This window comes from Schistocerca serialis, chromosome 5, assembly GCF_023864345.2.
Source record: "Schistocerca serialis cubense isolate TAMUIC-IGC-003099 chromosome 5, iqSchSeri2.2, whole genome shotgun sequence".
Taxonomy (NCBI): domain Eukaryota; kingdom Metazoa; phylum Arthropoda; class Insecta; order Orthoptera; family Acrididae; genus Schistocerca; species Schistocerca serialis.
The window spans coordinates 382540071-382561642 of record NC_064642.1 but is presented as its reverse complement, the minus strand read 5'-3'; the positions used below and the strand labels follow the sequence as shown (position 1 = coordinate 382561642).

Sequence of the window (21572 nt, the reverse complement as noted above, 5' to 3'; positions counted from 1 at the left end):
TTCTAATCATCGCTGGAAGTTTTTAACATCATCACGGAATCGCCCTATATGTACGTACATGGAAATTTCTGTTTTATGTGGTACAACGTTTTTGCATTTACTGCAAATAAATAATGAACATCATTTAAATCTTCCAGTTCTGCACGGCACGATGGCCTCAGTATTAAAGTACTGAAAGTCTGTAGAAAAATGCCTCTTTATCTGCGTCTCTAACACTAAATAATACAATAAAATAAAATACCTTTCCAGATAATACAATAAAATCAAATACCTTTCCAGACACATTAAAAGTAGCCCAGGTAATACCGATCTATAAACATGGTGACAAATATGAAATTAAAATTGTAGACCAGTCTCAGTGCTGGTGTAGAGATCAAGCTTTTGTGGGATGTACGTATTACACTTCATAAAACTGACATCGAGGACATTAAAGAAATATTGATAACAAACCATTAACTTACACCATAAACATCGAACGAAAATTGGCGCGCCAGAGTGCTTACAAAAGTTCGGACTATCAAGATCGAAGGCGAACTCCTTGGGAATTACAAACGGTTCAGGACGTTCAGGTACGTATCCACTCTTAAAGAATGCATATAGAATCATACTGCTGAAGGGGGTGATGATAACGGGTGGAATGTGGCGGCATGCTGCTGGATGTGTTTCGTGGACCTTATCGTCAAACTGGCTATTCTTTAAGGCGTAGCTGCAGGTAGTGCGATAATATGTTTTATGTTGTTGTTGTTGTGGTCTTCAGTCCTGAGACTGGTTTGATGCGGCTCTCCAAGCTACTCTATCCTGTGCAAGCTTCTTCATCTCCCAGTACCTACTGCAACCTACATCCTTCTGAATCTGCTTTGTGTATATACGGAAAAACAGACATCCAGAGGCTGAATTTGTCCAGTGGTTCCACGTGGTATGAATTGCAATGTCACACTCTCTTCAGGGGGGATAGTTTGCTGAAAAGGAATAAGACTTTTATACTCACCAGGAATCAAGCAAAAGCAAGTATAGGCCAAAAGCAGTCCTCATATGATAATTGTAGTTCTCTTACGCCCATTTTTCCATTCTTACTTGCTGTGACGTAAATATCCCTTAATATCCTTGCAAGATTACGCAACACGAGAAAGTGTACTACAGGGTAGAGCCTCTCCAGCCAATTTACCACCCAGATTAACAGTCGGCATAATTGTATCCGAATGCATTAAGGTACTTTCTTGGTAACTCTAATTTTCCAGGGTTCCTTTCAAATGCATTTCCTTTTCAAATCCCAATTGATCGGAGTTGAAAAATAAAAATTCCTCACTGAACGATGGGATAAGTTTGTTTATCTCACTCACATAGTTTCTGGCCGATTCCTCAGTTTCCTGTGCATCGCCAAGTTGACGCTCTGTTTGAAATTTGGTTATCCTACGTCTTCCAATTCTGTAGCACTCTTTGAAGTTATGCAAACTTCACTGCTATCCTTGAAATCATTGTAATCTATGTAGCGCGCAATTTGATATGCATAACGTAGTAGTCAACAAGTGCACCTTGTTCTCCCATGAATATCCGTCGTTTGCCTTATGTACTACACGCACATATTGCTGCGATTTTATTCGAAATCTGCTCTCTCTCTCTTTTCTTTTTTTTTAACTATGCCACGGATGACTTATGTATGTAATTATGTTTGGTATTCGCTCCTTGGACAACGGTTGTCCTTTGCTGCGTTTCACTGGAGATGGGATTTATGGCACGCTGTCTGACAAGGATGATGAACTACATGGCTCGACACCTGTTTAAGATCACTTCCAGTTGTTAAGCATGTATTGTCATCATTCTAGTCCTCATGCATATTGTCCGCACAGTCGAGCGTATACGACACCACACATTTCACTGGCTCAACTGCAGAAACGTTAATATTTCATCTGGCACTTTTTCTCACTATGCGGAATTCCTTGTGTTCCTTTCGTCAACTGTTGCTGTAGATATGATGCAACGTTTGCCTTGTTTGTCTTTGGCATTGCTCTGCTTTGTATCAGCTCCGCTAGCACCGTGGTAATGTTATGAGTGACTCGACTAACCAGTTCAACCAAGCTCTGTAGTCTCATGCTGTGCTCACCATTGGATATTTCCTTTCCCATCTCCGTCGTCATTAGCAGCCAATATCGTGGGTGGGCGGTAGATAATATGTGCGACGTCCATCGTCGCGTCCGCAGCTCGTGGTCACGCAGTCGCGTTCTTGCTTCCCAAGCACAGGGTCCCGGGTTCGATTCCCGGCGGGGTCAGGGATTTTCAACTCCCTCGAGATGACTGGCTGTTTGTGTTGTCCTCATCATCTTTCATGAAAGTGGCGAGATTGGGCTGAGCAAAGGTTGGGAATTTGTACAGGCGCTGATAACTGCGCAGCTGAGCGCCTCACAAACCAAACATCATCACCGAATGTCGTAAACATTATTGGCATTTTGCGAATTCGCACTCAAGGGCCTCCTTGTGAGACAAAATGCGACACACGACGGATAAATTATCCGAATGGGGCGAAAACCGATAGGTGTCATGTGCAGACAAGCAGTTGATTTCAGAAAAATTGAATGATATAATAAACAGAAAGAGCTTCACAAACTGAGGAAGTCAATAACGCAATGGTCCACCTCTGGAGCTCGTGGTTTTGATGGTCTAACGTGCCAATTGGTCTGTATTTGGCACGATGTCCCCGAGGAAGACATCCAGTAACATTATCAATCAATGCCAAACCTTGCATAAGGGACAGGGGTGGACCGACGCGTTACTGACTTGCTCAATTTGTGAAGCTCTTTCTCTTGAATAAATTATCCTGTTCTTCTGAAATAGTAATCAACTGTTTGTCTGCACATGTTCATCACAACCACCGATTTCCGTCCCATTCAGATAATTCCCTCTTTTTAAAGATGTAGTTGAAAAAGTTGTGTGTAACAGAGTTATAAATTATCTCAAAGAACACACTCTAATGTTTGAAAATCAAAATGGAGCAAAAATGATCTACATGTTGCAGATTTATATCTTAGCTTTGAGAAAGCTTTTGACTGTGTGAAAGTTACTATCCTGTTAGATAAACTATGGAACGTCGTCATAAGGGACACTGTTATGACCTAATCAGTTCCTACTGGAGTAACCGACAACAGTTTGTACTGCTTAAGACTGAAAGTGAGGTTCCTAATCTGAAAATGGGCTTCCTTCTGTTTTTGCTTTGTGTGAATGATATTCAGTATTCTCCAAGAATCTGTTGTCCAACTTTAACGTTTAGCCCTTTAGCACGGCCATCTGCTGCGGTCATTACCTTTGATTTCTTTCTCTTTAAATGCGTCATTAGTGAGCACAGGGTCTATATAAACACAACTCAATTACTGTTCATGTTGGGCGACTACTGCTATGTCAAGTGGAAATCATATGGGATGCTTTTCTGTCCATGACAAACAATTCCCATATCGAAAAAGCCTCTTACTTCTCTCATTGCCTCTTAAATATAAGAATTAAATTTCAGTTGTGTCAGTGAGCAACTTTGCCTTACAACCTCTATAATTCCAACGGCCTTGGCTCATTGAACACACCAGACCACTGAAGTTAAGCAGTGTCGGGCTTGGTCGGAATGGATACCCGACTGGATACGCCACGTGCTGTTGGCAGAGTTCCCTTTTCCTTCACAACAGGCAGGAAGGGGTGTAGTGGCGTAAAGTTCCTGATTACGAGACTTCGCACCAGTGTTCTGTTCCGAATCTCTCTGCAGTGTCTCACAAAGTGAGGACTCGTGACGCTGTTGATGGTGATGCGTGCGTCCGATGGTGACGCTTGAGAGGAGCAGGCTACGTGGCAGCACTGGATTTCACCCTCTTCCTTCTCTCATCACCACCCAGCACAAAAATGACACCACACTACATACATACATAGCCACACACGTTACAGTCAGCGCAATAATGCCATACGACTGTACTTAATCCTCCTTAGTACACGGTGTACGTCAGGTTCTAATGCTGGGGGAAGGAAACGGAATACCCCCTCCAATAACACGATGACTAATGCAACACTGCACCGTTAAGACTACCCTCAGCTGGGCTCACATATGCAACTAAAGTGGCATCACAGCTAGTGGCACCACAGCTGCATGTGTGAACACCAGTTTTCAGTGGTGTCACTCAAGAGAGACAATTCTCGTTGTGCAACAAAAAGTTCATATTGTACTGTGTGACACCATTAATCCTCCCCCCCCCCCCCCCCCCGACACACACGGCATACACCCCTGAATACCATCATTCGTATGCTCCCCAGTGGCTGTATTTCGTAACAGTGGCATTCTGACTTAGTTATAGTGCAATAATTACGGCTGTGTTTTCATTTTATTACTGTAAAAAATGTCGAAAGAGTGGTCTGTAGCGACGCTTTCGCGACTTCTGGAAACACAACCTCATATTATCGTTCAATTTTGTGTAGCAACCATTATATATATATATATATATATATATATATATATATATATATATATATATATATGTGTGTGTGTGTGTGTGTGTGTGTGTGTGTGTGTGTACAAAATATTTGCAAATGAACGGCGTATTCCACAATCCGGAAAGATTTTTGGATGAATAAATAAATAAACTTAGAACGTATTGTAACCCAAACAGCGAGTAGTATAGCCTCGTAGCTTGAGAGATCGAGCACTGTATAAATGGTTTATTGTATGTAGGGAAACAGTCTCCGAGCGTGATGTGGTTGCTGTGTAACAAAAATTAGAGGCAGGTACCGCATTAGAAATGCCTATATCAACGAACGCAATAAACTTCTGAAATGTTATTTACATCCCATACATGGTTTGCCATAGCAGACAGCGTCTTCAACTTATTGTGTTATTTCTTTCAGAAATGTTTTTGTAGTCCCTATTTTATTCCTGCGTGATATGCTGGGTGATCAAAAAGTCGGTATAAATTTGAAAACTGAATAAATCACGGAATAATGTAGATAGAGAGGTACAAATTGACACACATGCTTGGAATGACATGGAGTTTTATTAGAACCAAAAAAAAAAAAATAAAATACAAAAGTTCAAAAAATGTCCGACAGATGGGGCTTCATCTCATCAGAATAGCAATAATTAGAATAACAAAGTAAGACAAAGCAAAGATGATGTTCTTTACAGGAAATGCTCAATATGTCCACCATCATTCCTCAACAATAGCTGTAGTCGAGGAATAATGTGAACAGTACTGTAAAGCATGTCCGGAGTCATGGTGAGGCATTGGCGTCGGATGTTGTCTTTTAGCATCCCTAGAGATGTCGGTCAATCATGATACACTTGCGACTTAGGTAACCCCAAAGCCAATAATCGCACGGACTGAGGTCTGGGGACTTTGGGAGGCCAAGCATGACGAAACTAGCGGCTGAGCACTCGATCATCACCAAACGACGCGTGCAAGAGATCTTTCACGCGTCTAGCAATCCTTTTTTTTTTTTTTTTTTTTTTTTTTTTTTTTTTTTTTTTTTTTTTTGGTTCTAATAAAACCCCATGTCATTCCAAGCCGTTGTGTCAGTTTTTACCTCTCCATCTACATTATTCCGTGGTTTATTAAGTTTTCAAATTTATACTGACTTTTTGATCATCCGGTATATTTTGGAATCCAACATTTTCATTTTGTTTTCCTTATTATTTAATTTCTGTCACAGCTCTAATGCCATAACGTGCACTATGACATTAATATTCGCCCACGATTTGCGTTAGAACCAAAAAAATAAATAAAATACAAAAGTTCAAAAAATGTCCGACAGATGGGGCTTCATCTCATCAGAATAGCAATAATTAGAATAACAAAGTAAGACAAAGCAAAGATGATGTTCTTTACAGGAAATGCTCAATATGTCCACCATCATTCCTCAACAATAGCTGTAGTCGAGGAATAATGTGAACAGTACTGTAAAGCATGTCCGGAGTCATGGTGAGGCATTGGCGTCGGATGTTGTCTTTTAGCATCCCTAGAGATGTCGGTCAATCATGATACACTTGCGACTTAGGTAACCCCAAAGCCAATAATCGCACGGACTGAGGTCTGGGGACTTTGGGAGGCCAAGCATGACGAAACTAGCGGCTGAGCACTCGATCATCACCAAACGACGCGTGCAAGAGATCTTTCACGCGTCTAGCAATACTTTTTTTTTTTTTTTTTTTTGGTTCTAATAAAACCCCATGTCATTCCAAGCCGTTGTGTCAGTTTTTACCTCTCCATCTACATTATTCCGTGGTTTATTAAGTTTTCAAATTTATACTGACTTTTTGATCATCCGGTATATTTTGGAATCCAACATTTTCATTTTGTTTTCCTTATTATTTAATTTCTGTCACAGCTCTAATGCCATAACGTGCACTATGACATTAATATTCGCCCACGATTTGCGTTGACGCCATATTGAAAACGGTGCAAGTAGCGGTACGTCGGATTTGTTGCGTCCCGTGTGAACGGTAGCTCATAGTGCCACTATAGAAAACATGATTTTTGGCGACACTTTAGTTGCATGTGTGAATCTGGCGTAAGGGTCTAGGGCAGATTTACCTTCTAACTCCGTATTCCGGTCCAAAGGCGATGCTTTCATGAGGTTGGTTATTTGTTGCTCGCATTCGGCTTTCCCTGACCGATTTCGCCTGATCCTTGAAGGCCTGAGAGCAGTTTTTGCAGGTACTACATTCATCTCCCATGGAGCTCATAAAGTTCACCTCCACCCCTCAAAATTATCAGCATAAACCATCGCTCTACTCCTATTCGGGATAACCAGATACCGCTCTGGCGTTACTTATGTTACGCTGTGGTGGACTTCCTCATTTAATTTGTACTTTTCAAATAGTTTCTAACTTGGAACCTCACTTTTTCTGCCTATAATTATATGTGTAACTTGTTTTGAGGCCGTGAGGTGTGGTCTTCAATTTAAGAAGCACCATGACGTGTGACATATTAATATTTCAAATTTCCGGTTCAAATGGCTCTGAGCACTATGGGACTTAACTGCTAAGGTCATCAGTCCCCTAGAACTTAGAACTACTTAAACCTCACTAACCTAAGGACATCACACACATCCATGCCCGAGGCAGGATTCGAACCTGCGACCGTAGCGGTCGCGCGGTTCCGGACTGTAGCGCCTAGAACCGCTCGGCCACCCCGGCCGGCTCAAATTTCCGAATTTTTTTCACTGATTACGTGTGAAAACGAGTTAACACATCGTTTTTTTCGCCCGAAATTATCTCCAGGCATTTAATTGTCATTATGGTTGCTAGAACTGAAATATTTAATTCTCTTCTTTCTAAAAAAATTAACACAATCATAGTAAATACTTGTTCTTTACAGAAACTGGAATATCATTGTAATGTATATCACATTTCAATTGCTCACGTTCGTTACTGCTATGCATTTGTCTGACGTCTGTTTTTTTTTTCTAGGTAGGAGAGAACACGCACACAGTTTTGTAGAGGAAACAAGCGCCTGGACAACGATTTGCTGCAGCACAATAGGGAAAGTAAGGAAACAAAGTGGAAGGGGAACCCGCGCGGCAGGCAGCTCGCTATGTGAAACGCAGGCGGTACCTAGCGGCGACCGCGACAACCACGCGTAGGAGCGCTCGTGCTGCGATATAAGGCAGGTCAGCGCGCCGCATTCGTTCACAGTGGCCGTTGCAGTGTGGTGTGATCGAGGTCTGGCTAAGTTGCCGAAATGAGTGATAGCGAGGCCGTGTACCATCCGGACCCCGCTCTGTCGCGGCGGTCCTACATAGGATCCATGAAGCAATATCAGGACATGTACAGACGTTCTATTGACGAACCTGAGGAGTTTTGGGGTGATATGGCTAAACAATTCCATTGGGAAACTCCTGTGACTTCAAAGTTTCACTCGTACAATTTTGACATCACCAAAGGACCAATTTCTATAAAATGGATGGAAGGTGCAACGACAAACATAAGCTACAATTTGCTCGATCGAAATGTACGGAATGGACTTGGCGACAAAATAGCGTTTTACTGGTAAGTCAAGAAGCCTACTTTTCCTTGCTTTCCTTTCTAAGCTTTTGCGCTTTACACTCGTAGTAAATAAAGTGTTAGGATTTGTTTTCTGAACAGAACACAGAATATATTAAATAATGCTCGTTCAATGAGAAATTGAAGTATTTGAATTAAAAACATCGTCGATAATTTTGCTACCGCGAAAGTGATATTTGAATAGCGCGGTGCCGTGTTATTGGTTGTTGCTTTAATTTCTTTTACCATCAACAGAGCACCAAGTGATTGCAAATCAAGTTACGGCTGTTTTTATGTACTGTGAAACATACACGTATTTCCTGTGGTTTCTTTACGTTGTATTTATTGATCGTAATTACAGTTCCTGTGTATTGTGTTAGTAGAACGGAGTTCCCATCTCACATCAGGACGCATCAGTGCTACCACAACACCAAATCTGAACCAATAGCAACTAAAAGGAGTACGCTACGATTGGCGTTGAGCTAAAATCGACCAATTAAATATGGCGTAATCATAAACATTAGTCTACGCTACAGGTCAATCTGATACCACATTCTTTAATTGGCGTCAACATTCGTTTCAGCACATTTCAATCTAACACAGACCTCGGACTAAGATACAGATCAGTCCGTTACCACAACCAAATCGACAGATCTCAGTCGAACGCCAGTTGTATCGTATTCATTTTAGCGACTCATTAACACGTGGAGCAGATCATTTTCGAAGAATCGTGGTCCGCTTTTCTACGTCTTGGATAATTTTTCCACGGAATTTAAGTTGGTTCTATTTTCCATAGATATTTATAGGAACTGATACAAGCTTATGACGTATAGTATATATACCTGCCATTTAATTAAAATTTTGATATCGAGCTGCTTAAAGAATGTATTTTTTAGACGAGGATTTTTTAGCAGTATTAACTACCTACTTGCATTTCTGTACCAATAGATAAAGCGTATTGTTAGTCTATCGTTTTCTAACCTTTCTCTGTTGGTATCGGCTAAATCCAAGTGTTCTAACATTTAAAGTATCTTAACGTGAAGTCCTCAGATGAAAGGAAATGTATACTATGAAGGCCTGCCGAAAACCTACCCTGGAGAACTGGCCTTGTCAGTACAAGGAGAGTGGCGCTAGGAAAAGTTTCCTTTCACTCTCATTCCAGTTTTGTAATTTGTCAACTTCGAGCAGCATGCCTGAAACTATTGTACTGGCGCTTCGTAGTAATTTAGTTCTTAAATTTTAATCTTTGAAATATTTTTTCATTAATACGTTTTAAGGAGTCTCGCTAACTCCTGTGTAAAAGACTTTTACAATGATTAGAGCCTATGAAGAGTGTATAGGAAGTGCCCATTAGGTCTTAATGTAGCGGATGGGTTTATGAAAATAATTTCGAAATATGGAACCTGCTACTACTAGCTACAGACCGCACTGCCGCATACATTTTTCTTTACGATACTTGTTTTTCTATTAAGAGAGTTGTTATTAAGTTACTTTGATGAAAAGTTAGCGGCAGCATTGTCTTTTGAGCCAAAACAGAAATAATATAGGTTCTAAAAATCTTACTTGACAGCTCACCGAGGAAAAACTTCGTGTAGACTTGCAAAAAGTCATTCACTGCTTGCTAGTCGAACTGAATTTTATTAAAAGCGCCATGTCATCTTCAAAAACAGTATTTTTTTCCTGTATTTGAAATGCAACGTGGTTATTTTCACATGATACACGACCAATAAGACGGTAGAAAATTTTTAGTACAGCCATAAGCGTGGTAGTCATAAATTGGCTCGGTAATTGAAGTGTTTTCGTTGTGTTCAGCTGTAAGCGGTCTTCTTGCCTGCTGCAGAGTCGTAAGTTTTGAACCATGGGTAAAATTCTATACTGCGTTTTTAGAGCTCCAATGAAAGGACAGATTGCATTGGCAGGGAGTTGGTAAAGAGAAGAGACCGGTGGTGTTAACGTGTAACCAGCCACTCTTGTGCATGTACCTATAATACAGACACCACAGTGAGCTCTGGTCCATACCACACGACTCGTGAAACGTCAGTCGCCAAGTTATTTTGATCTAAGTATAATAAACAAACTGGTTTTAAAAGTGGTCCCTGGCTCTGTTTCGTCCCATTAAATATTAGAATTAATTAATATCGTAATATTTAGCCTACATATTGCGGTCAAAACAAAAATTGGCAAATACTGTGAGCATATTATATACATTTGAGTAGTTTGATATGTCTTAACAGTACGTGTTTTGACACAAGCTGCAATACACGTAAGACAATAAAACCTATCATTACATATATGCTATTACTCTATTCATCAAAAATCTTGTGTCTTCAGATTGTACTGTCCCATACTTTCAGTAGACATCACACTAAATCCAGAGATTCTTAATTTGTTTGTTCTAGTACGAAAATGTTAATCGAGACACATCTGGAATAGGAAAAACCTAATAACGTGGCTTGTAACGCTGAAGTGGCGGTCTGAATAAGGTGATTCGTCATGATGTAGCAGATCTTGTTTGGCACTATAAACTAAAAACTGCCAGTAAAATATTACGCACACCCACACAATGTATTAGTACGCCGAGAAAGTCTATGCAAACGAATAAATGTTTGGACGCGAAATGTGAAACCTGATCAAAACCATATATTTAGAACGTGGTCGTGTTCTTATTAACCAAATTAGTAGTTTTCGTAGATAGTTTTTGATATGTTATTTGAAGGCAGTTGTAGAGACTGGTCCTCATGATGTTCCAGGATGAAAGTTAAGTAGCAGTTCGTCAGTTTCAATAAATATAAAGAAAGCATTTTCATATGAACAAAATGCATTGAGATTTGTCCCAAAAGTTACTGAATGAAAGATCTTGGCAGCCCGAGTGTCCACGAACGTGATACTTCCCGTGTCGCGACACGCGACAGCAAGGTAAACAGACCTCATGTTCTTGCAAGGTAGCTTCGTCTGCTCGCCCAAGCATTCGGCGTAAAGTTTACAAAGTGCGCTATCTCGCATTTGAGGGAAGAGACTGGCGCCAAGGTTCCTTCACTATGACCCCGATTTAGTCCTTCCGATCTTTTCAGCCCGAATACTGTATCTTGTGATGCATCATGTAGCACTAAAACACGCGCGCCCACGTGTAGTCTTCCATTTGACGAACTATACTCGTGGTGAAAAGCAGTAGGCAGCCTAAGAGTACGGTATATAAAGATGCAACTGAGCTTTTACTATAGGCACGGGCGTCCGCGGAAATTTATCAGAGACAAATTTCTGAAATTGCTGTTTATGTAACTTGAATTTGAGGATATGTCGACATCTAAAATCGAAATTTGACAGTGTCGAGACAGCTTATTGTATCTTTTTAGCTGTTAAATAGGAACTCAGTATTTTAGGTAGATTACTTTGATACCGAAATGTTTCATTAACATATGCTAAGTACGTATTTGAATGCCAATATTTTGATTAAACGATCTGTAATTACGCCCTTCTTAAGATACTGAAAAGTCAGGGTTGGGAAAATTCTGCTGAATACCAACGAAAAAGCGTTACTTCACATCGCTCTCTCCTATACTATAGGCCACTGCATACGAACCGATTTATCGTCCGACTGACGGACCATCCAATTTCGTGGCAACCTACTCACGCCCCAACCGACTGCTCGGCGATTGCAGCGCTGCCCTGTTATGTCTTGTCATTGAGACTGTATTACGAGATCCTCTTTGGTTTCACACAGAAGGAAAATTGAAGTTTCCTTTGGCCGTTTTAGAGGTAACAAGGCTAAAAAAGCAGAGGAAGCTGTTGGAAAAGAAGCGGTTAACGCAAAGAAGGAAAATTACCCACGCTCTGTTACTTAATGAGCTGGGAGCTCTTCGCACTTATCTAAGAATGGATGAAATGTGAGTTTAAGAGCTGATCATCAAGCCGTTCTTGAAGAAAATTCATGAGGCTGTAAGCTGCGAGGACAGGCTGTTAGCTGCATTACGATCTCTCTGCCACCGGCAGAAGTACAGCAACTCTGATTCAGTGCTGTTTTATCCCCACAGTTACTAAAATGATGGCTGAAACCTGGAACGTGATTTATATCTGCATGAGACAAATCACGGTGAAGCAAAATAAAACAATGTTCATGTAACCGTTATTAATTTGTTCGTTTCAAAAGATACTCCTGTAAGTTTAAGAAACTCGTGTCAAATGAGAATACTGACAGCAAATGGTAGTGGCGCACACAATCTAATAAAGACGACATTATATATATATATATATATATATATATATATATATATATATATATATATATAAAAATAAAGCGTATAGCAACTGTTAGAATTGTAAATTCTGCAGTTTGCTCTTCAGAGGAGAAGTATTGGATACAGGCTGGATCCTAACACAACAATGAAGCAAGTATTACTTATGAATTAGCGTCCACTGGCTGTATTTCGGTCTTCAGATTTCCGATGTATCGGAAATAAAAGCTAAAAACCAGTATTAAACCCAGTTCATGCCTTTAACATTGCTATGCTAAGAGAGCTTCAATGTCTTTAACGTTTAGAGTTACATTAAACTCCCATCGTACTTCTCACAGAGACAGCTTTTGTTGGCACATTGGATAGACTTGATAGCATGTGGGGTTCGGAAACACAGTCGGGCGTTGTCTCAACTGTTTGATAGTAAGTCGTCATTAATAAATGCAGATTTCGATGAATGTGTGCGGGGAAAAAAGAACGGTGGTAAGCGTCCGGGCGAACTCGAATTTTACCTTGACCATATTTTGCGTAGGAGGAAGTAACATTTCTGGTGACTAGCCTGAGTTTTAAGAGTAAAACCACACCGTGAGGTACAGCGCCTCTTCTAACGTCTGAAAATGGATTTGGACCATTATCTTCCTGACGCCCTCGCGCTTCTTATATGGACCTGTAAAGAAACGCGTTGCTCTTCTTTGGTCCTCTTTCTTTGGTCCTCTTTCTTTGGTCCTCTTTCTTTGGTCCTCTTTCTTTGGTCCTCTTTCTTTGGTCCTCTTTCTTTGGTCCTCTTTCTTTGGTCCTCTTTCTTTGGTCCTCTTTCTTTGGTCCTCTTTCTTTGGTCCTCTTTCTTTGGTCCTCTTTCTTTGGTCCTCTTTCTTTGGTCCTCTTTCTTTGGTCCTCTTTCTTTGGTCCTCTTTCTTTGGTCCTCTTTCTTTGGTCCTCTTTCTTTGGTCCTCTTTCTTTGGTCCTCTTTCTTTGGTCCTCTTTCTTTGGTCCTCTTTCTTTGGTCCTCTTTCTTTGGTCCTCTTTCTTTGGTCCTCTTTCTTTGGTCCTCTTTCTTTGGTCCTCTTTCTTTGGTCCTCTTTCTTTGGTCCTCTTTCTTTGGTCCTCTTTCTTTGGTCCTCTTTCTTTGGTCCTCTTTCTTTGGTCCTCTTTCTTTGGTCCTCTTTCTTTGGTCCTCTTTCTTTGGTCCTCTTTCTTTGGTCCTCTTTCTTTGGTCCTCTTTCTTTGGTCCTCTTTCTTTGGTCCTCTTTCTTTGGTCCTCTTTCTTTGGTCCTCTTTCTTTGGTCCTCTTTCTTTGGTCCTCTTTCTTTGGTCCTCTTTCTTTGGTCCTCTTTCTTTGGTCCTCTTTCTTTGGTCCTCTTTCTTTGGTCCTCTTTCTTTGGTCCTCTTTCTTTGGTCCTCTTTCTTTGGTCCTCTTTCTTTGGTCCTCTTTCTTTGGTCCTCTTTCTTTGGTCCTCTTTCTTTGGTCGCTCAGTAGATAGATCCTACCTGCATATTTACTTATTTATTATGTTTAAAATCTGCACAAGGCACCATCCACAATTACGTGAATGTATTATCCCTATTGAAATAGTTTGTATTGCCCAATGTGCAGTTATATACTTAGACTTCAGTAAAATAATGGTAGATGCGATAAATTAAGTTACAGTTCTAGGTAACCGCGGGCGTGGTTGGGGGGCGGGGGTTAGGCGGCGGCAAGAGGGACACCTGCTCCCTCCTGGAATTTGAGTACAAGATTAATATTAGTGAAAGAGTTCTCGCTGTCTAGCAATGACTGTCAGCGACTCTACTCAAATGCGTATTTAACATTGCCGACCATGACGTGAAATACTGTGACTTCAGCGGTCACTGTGAATTTCTTAACACCCTGATGCACGGATCCCCATCACAACATACACGTGGCAGCAGTCTACTACATGCCTGTCATTAGTCCGCAATTCTTTTCAGAAAAAAATAGAAGGCATGAAAATAATGCAATAAATATAGTGTCATTAAATGAAATAAGATGGCTAAATATTTTTTCCCAATTCTCTAGTTCGAGGACCATCTTTTGTCAACCAACAGCATTTTCTCAGTCGTTCAGAGATGTTTCTCTACTTAGGATTTTTAACGTTTGGTTTCAAACTGCTGTTATGAGAATGTGAAATTTTCTTATGAATATTTGCTAGGTTTGTTTGATAACTCTTTGTATATCGCAGGTAACTTCAGATAATTCAATAAAAATGTGACTTCCATAATCATATCAATAATATAAAAGATGTGCTTCATATTTACTGTTGAGTACAGCAACTGTTTAAACAAAGTAATTTTAAAAATATTAAATGGGGGTAACTTGAGACACAATACCGTGTACTTGAAAGTTCTTGGAGCACAACTTGATTCCAAATTCACCGAATAAGTTAAAATGTAAAACAAAAAAAAAACAAAAAAATCATGTTAGAATTTTACCCTTCTTGGCAAAATTTCTGCGGGCGCCTAGGGTTGTACTAGGCGCAATTGTTACACACATACACGCAATAGCTGTCTGATTAAACCTTTTACCGCACCCGCAATTCTTTCAAGAATCATATTTATAACAAAAACAGTTTCAAGAAAAGCCAGTTTTTCGCGCATCTCAGTCTTCATGACTTCATCTCCTGGATTGTCATACAATGGTACAATTTTGCAGGTACATTCAGTTGCATGAGTAGACACTGTTTGCAAATATGTTGCGAATAGTAGTAAAGAAGCAATAAGTTAAAACGACATGCCTGATGCTTAATTTCTGTACTGCCCGACTAGCGAAAATGTAATAAGCGATGAACTGTTCCTTTCATTATTTTGTGTGGGGTGTCAGCGAGACAGTTTCGAATAAGTTTGAAATTGTCAAGCTTATTGGAAGTTGCTAAATGCTCTCCAAAATACTGAATGAAAGTAATCTGGATAATTTGTGTCTGTGAGTTGCAGTGCCTCAAGGCACATACTGTTAAGTTTCAAACTTAAATGGTCTTGTGTTCAATCTATAACGAAAGACTGATAGCTGTAATGACTAGATTACAACACTTCAAATTTTTAAATTCGGTCAGTAACTGTATGAAATAATGAAAACAATTTTTTTTGTTTCCCTGAAAGCCATTAGATAGGCAACCTAAAAATTGGACCAGGTAGTGATTATCTCACTTACGTCATTAAATAAAAATTCATAAACAGTACAGAAAGTTTTCTTTCAGACAGTTCTATAGATTTTTGAATTTACTACCTTTAAACCGCCTCATTTCATTGAGCAATTTAACAGCTTTTTCTGCGTGCAGATTGTCCAGTGAATAGTCCCTGCTCCTAGTTTTGTAAAACTGAATATTCGGTCTAGTGACGTGTATTGCTCATCCGATCTTGGTGTGCATATGGGGTGTTAAATATTGTAGAGACATGGAACTAAAGATGGCGATTATCTTTGAACTAACCGGTTTTCGTATATATACCGGGTTTTTCATCTCCAGTGTAGCCTGACTGCTAAAACATCTCAAAACAAACGGTGTCTGAAGTAAGCCTTACGGTATTTTATTTGATATTATTTCCAGAAATAAAGGAATACGTCGAAGATTGACTAATTTTGACTCTACCAGCTTTTTGCATAATATGTTTAAAGATACGTACAAACATGTTTGATGCGTTGTTATTAAAATAGCACTGATCCCGTTTTCTGTAAAATGTCAAAATTTCAGAACATCGGGAATTTTACGAATCAACATTAAAGGCGCTTTAAGTTTTATGGGAAAAATACTGGTACCACTGTTGATACGGGAAACTGATTTACTTTTTACCCTGTTATTGATAAAAATGTTTAAGAGCAAATAAATGCTGAAAAATACTGGTTATTCAGCATTAAGATGTCGATATCGGCTTCAATGTCTTTATTGTCCCCATCCTCACTGGGACAGTCGTTTTGTTTTCAGTGAAGTGTATTTACCAAAGAGCATATGTGCGTCGAATAGCTTTCTTTCTATCAAAGGAAAGTTCTCCCGGCTCCAACATTTACCCATCATTCTACCATAATTCACGTGCGTGTGGAAAGACCAGATGAGGTGGTTGAATAAAGTAGCAGCGTCACCATCAGAATTAATTTACTGGCAATAAAGGTTGGAGGGTTGGCGACATACTGTGTTCATGTCCCACGGTCATAGATCGCTCCCGATACTGCCCTGTAGGCAGCAGTCTGACATCTTTGCAGGTGTTCAGAGGCACAGACAACGTCGTCAGAGGTCGCCAAAGAAGCTGGTGTAGGCATGCGTATTCAAATACAGAGATATGTAGACAGGCAGAATACGGCGCTGCGGTCGGCAGCGCCTATAGAAGACAAGTGTCCGGAGTAGTTGTTAGATCGGTTACTGCTGCTACAATCGCAGGTTATCAATGTGGTGTTACAGACGGCGCACGAGCAATGAGACACAGCATCTCCGAGGTAGCGATGAAGTGGGGATTTTACCATAAGACCATTTCACGAGTGTACTGTGAATATCAGGGGTTCGATAAAACATCAAATCTCGGACATCGCTGCGGCTGGAAAAAGATCCTGCAAAAAAAGGCGACCAATGACGACTGAATAGAATCGTTAGACAGAAGTGCAGCCCTTCAGCAAATTGCTGCAGATTTAAGAGCTGAGCCATCAAGTCAGCGTGCGAACCATTCGACGGAACATCATCTATATGGGCTTGCGGAACTTGATGTCTGCACAGCACAAAGCTTTACGCCTCGCCTGGGCCCGTCAACACCGACATTGGACTGTTGACTGGAAACATGTTGCCTGGTCGGACGAGTTTCGTTTCAAATTATATCGAGCGGATGGACGTGTATGGGTATGAAGACAACCTCATGAATCAATGGACCTTGCATGTCAGTAGGGGACTGTTAAAGCTGGTGGAAGCTCTGTAATGGCGTGGGAGGTATGCAGTCGGAGTGATATGGGACCCTTGATATGACGGGTGACATGTACGTAAGCATCCTGTCTTATCACCTACATCCATTCATGTCTATTGTGCATTCCAATGGATATTTACCAATTCCAGCAGGGGAATGCGACACTCCACACGTCCAGAATTGCTACAGAGTGGCTCCAGGAGCACTCTTCTGAGTTTAAACACCTCCGCTGGCCATCAAACTCCCCAGATATAAACATTATTGAGTGTATCTTGGATGCCTTGCAACGTGCTGTTAAAGAGATCGTCACCCCCTCGTTCTCTTGCGAATTTATGGTCAGCCTTGCAGGATTCATGGTGTCTTTCCTCGAGCACTACTTCACATTAATAGTCTATGATGTGTCATGTTGTGGCACTTCTGCGTGTTCACAGCTGCAGTTCACGATACTAGGCAGGTGTACCAATTTCTTTAGCTCTTCAGTGTGTTATGTGAATGAAGTAGGTTAGATTTTAACTTCCAAGGGTGGGATAGATAAAACATTGTTCAGAGAGATACACCATGATACCACTGTGCTTAGAGAAAAGTGCTGGAATGCGGCATTTGCTATTAGAAAGACACCGAATCCATATAAATGAGCTATCTGTCTCGAAAAGAACGTGGCGAGTACTGTACCTGTACTCACTGGAATTACCAGATAAGTTTAACGATTATATGAGATACAGGGAAGAGCGCCATGCCACAAAGGTTGAAAACGCTTTAGTTCTGTGACGCCATTTCCTTTTTCCAACCACCCATTAGAAGGGGCCGCCACCTTTGAAGTTAACATGCCATATTTGATGTTTTTCATATTTTATACGCGTATATTGCGAAAATATTTAGTTTCAGTGGTATACCACATTGAGGATCTCTCCAAAGCATGTTGTAATTATTTTTTTAGGTTATAATTTATACCTAAAATTTCCGATAAATATTTTGCCTCCTTGCAGTTTCCAATACATCCGAGATTTCAGTCCATAGATTTCGAACTGCAGCCCTGTTGTGCTATATTCATCCTCAGGATGCCGCAAAACTCTGACTAAACGTATCAGTTAATCATGGCCTTTGTTTCATGTCGTATCGGTCGATATGTTGACCAATTTAAGCTGAATTCAGGTGAAGTTTTCTAGGTAGCCCAACTGTTCGCGATGAATTTTTTCTAGAGGGCGTTCTGCATGCATCGTAAATGAACTTGAATGTCATCATAACAGCGGTTGCGTCACGGTGGGGCTAACAAGGCGTCGAATGCCGGTAGTCGACGCGTTGCTCGGTCATCTGGGAACCTCCTCCCGGCGGTTGGAAGCTAATTTGACGCCGCTGCAAACAAGCAGACAATGGCTACTGCCGCTGAACCCTCTACGTAGACTCCCACGCTACAGCGGCTTTGACGCAATCGAGGCGACCGCTGTAAATGTACCGATGTTCCTTCCGTCATTTCAGTTGGCGCGTTTTTAAAAGTGGCGTAGACTTGACTACATTGGCAGGCAAACTACTGAGTGGGTTCTGTCTTATAACTTTCCTCTTCCAGTGCTAACTGCTGTGGAGATATTGTCAAGTATAGCATCCCTTTCGCTTGAGGCTAACATTGTCAGCTAGTTCAGGTTTCTTCGTAAATTATGACCTTCTGAGGACAAACTTCCACACTTTGCCTGCTCCCTTTTAATATGGCCATTGGAATTCTATTATGGTGAAAGTCCAGTGGCGCAAAAGCTTTAAAGGTCAGAGAATGGCAGTTTGATGTATGGTGGTGACTTGCACCACAAGAACCTTAAACACATTTGTTTGAGGAACTTTACATTACGCCAATACCTAGTTTAAAGTTGTTCGGTCACTAGTAAATACAAAACACGTTAAACTAAGAAAGTCAGTACATCTGCATGAGAAATGAAAAGTTGATACGCTACTCGTCAATCATAGATTCACCATGTTTAACATTAGCTTCATATTTTTAAATAAATCCCCATATTCTGCCCATACAGCGTGTATGAATAATTTAAAAATCAAAAATATAGAACACTATACCATTAAGAGCTTGCAGTATGATGACCTACTTCTGTGGTGATAAGCTATTTAAAATAGTACCGTGTGGTTATAGTTACTCACAGACAGGTTATAATTATCGTATAGCAGCGAAACTTGGTAGATATGATAATGCGTTGATTCAGAACAGATTCAGACTGAAAAAATGTTTGCCAGCCGGAGTGGCCAAGCGGTTCTAGGCGCTACAGTCTGGAACCGCGCGACAGCTACGGTAGCAGGCTCGAATCCTGCCTCGGGCATGAATGTGTGTGATGTCCTTAGGTTAGCTAGGTTTAAGTAGTTCTAAGTTCTAGGGGACTGATGACCTCCGAAGTTAAGTCCCATAGTGCTCAGATCCATTTGAACCATTTTTGATACCCGTCGTACAGCAGTGAGCATGTGCGATCGTGCATACATATCATAAACTAGGTGAATTTTTAACTTTTTATACAAAAAGCTACCGTCTTTTGAGCTTCGAGGCCATCCTGCATCACAACAGTGAATGTAAACACAAGAAAATGTATTCCAAGCTTTGAGGAGACATGCTTCCAGTTGAATTTCCCAACGGATGATAAAATTGTAGACCAATATTTTCTATCACAAAAGCAGGAAAATCTGTTTAGAGTTACACCTCGGCAAGGAGTTTCTTGAAACACTTCAGTTTCAGACTGTAGAGCACATGGTAAAATCGTTGGGTGTAAACAATAACTCTGTAGAAACATTTTTAAAAACCTGAAGTTAGCTGTAAAATTATCAATTACTGTACCAGAAAGTGTGAAGAGTCTAAGAATGTAGCGATTGGATAGCCTAGTAATTGTCACATCTGGTGACAGCTACTGCGCTTTAAACTAGACTAAGGAAACGAAAGAAACTTATGCCTTGATCGTGCTGGTGATCATGTTGTTGTGGTCTTCAGTCCTGAGACTGGTTTGATGCAGCTCTCCATGCTACTCTATCCTGTGCAAGCTTCTTCATCTCCCATATGCCGAAGGATACCTGTGATCCACCCTCTGGTCTGGTTCTGTGACAAGTAGTGGGTATGATTTCTTTATATTATTTCTCTCCTGCTTATCATTCGCAATTAAGACGAAAAGGTTTCCATAGAGTATCACTAGTGTTGCATTAAGAGTAAATATCTCACCTCAGGTCCGTGTCAGCAGGCAGAAGATGTGAAATTCGTAAATTCAATATCAGTATGTATAATGTCTGTATAATGTTCTAATGCCCTGCCAGCCTGGTTCTGGTCGGTATGTGTCGAAAAAAATATCTATTTCGTGCCGTTGCCATTTCTCGGTTTTCTGGCTGCAAGAAACAAAGCAAAACGTCTCATTTTCCTAAATTCTACCTATTATTTTTAAACGGATTTTCAAACTAACATATACAGCGTGTGTAATACAGTGCGCCTTCGAATAAAAAGTCTAGTTTATCCATAATTATGAATTATATTTAATGAACTCGCCTCCACAGACGAGAACGCGCAAAAAGTGGAAACAGCCATGTGACGCTATTGTCACTAGTGGCAATATCCACTACCCATGTCAATTTTGAAGACAGATCCCGAGAAAATGCCTAAAACTGAATAAAATTATTTGGAACGGGTATATTATATTAAGCTTATAGTAAATAATACTTGTGGTAGTTGCCATCAGTGGTTTCGTGTAAACATGTTCTTAATAAGGATTTTTTGCATTGTTACTCGGCTACAATCTGTGTCGTCAGTGTCGGGTCGACGCGACTACAATCCAAGCCAGTCGTCAAATGTTTTAATACTCACTTCAGCTAAAATTAAAACCCAAGGAAACATTTCTGCAGATGCAGTGTGATTCAGATTACAGCCACTGACAAAATTGCGTGCAGTAAACAATTAGAAGGGATTCATATTTTTTAATCACGCTTTTCCGTAAATCATGTGAAGTCTGCGACGCATCCATATTTAAATGGATAGCAGCTGTTTCCTCAACGATCCTTGCTAAAACGAAACTAATTTTTAGATTGATCCTGTAATGGCTGGAATTTAAGATAGTTGTCACACAAACCAACACTAAAGTGCGCGTCATTTATGACGGCGGGCGAGTTTAGGTTCGTTCTGCGCATTGACATCACAAAACAGTCGGCCAATAAACAGAGAACGACGTTGCCAGAGCTCGACTGCAGCGCAGAGCACAGACTAGTGTCTTCAGTTTCAGAAACGTTCAGTCATAAATAAAGTAATTGAACAAAAGCAATTTGTTGATAGCAGACTTCCTTGTATAGAAAGTTTGGAAAAAGCGTTCTTTATACCAATTGCTTCGTATTCTATTAATTAATTAATTAAACCAAACAAGCAATAAGCCTCCTAATTCAGGCGATAGCAAGGAAAGGTGTTCGTATCATTCTCACTAACCGCTTTT

General features: G+C 40.5%; 1 protein-coding gene across 2 annotated transcripts in view; it reads left to right on the top strand.

The window, feature by feature from the left end:
* The first annotated feature begins 7637 nt into the window (after window positions 1–7637).
* Window positions 7638–21572, top strand: part of LOC126482267 (acetyl-coenzyme A synthetase) — a 51050-nt gene continuing 37115 nt past the window's right edge. For both annotated transcript variants that reach the window (XM_050106248.1, XM_050106247.1), the window contains exon 1: window positions 7638–8008. In XM_050106248.1, the coding sequence (XP_049962205.1) occupies window positions 7701–8008 (308 nt within the window). In that variant the 5' untranslated portion in view covers window positions 7638–7700. The remainder of the gene's footprint in view (window positions 8009–21572) is intronic.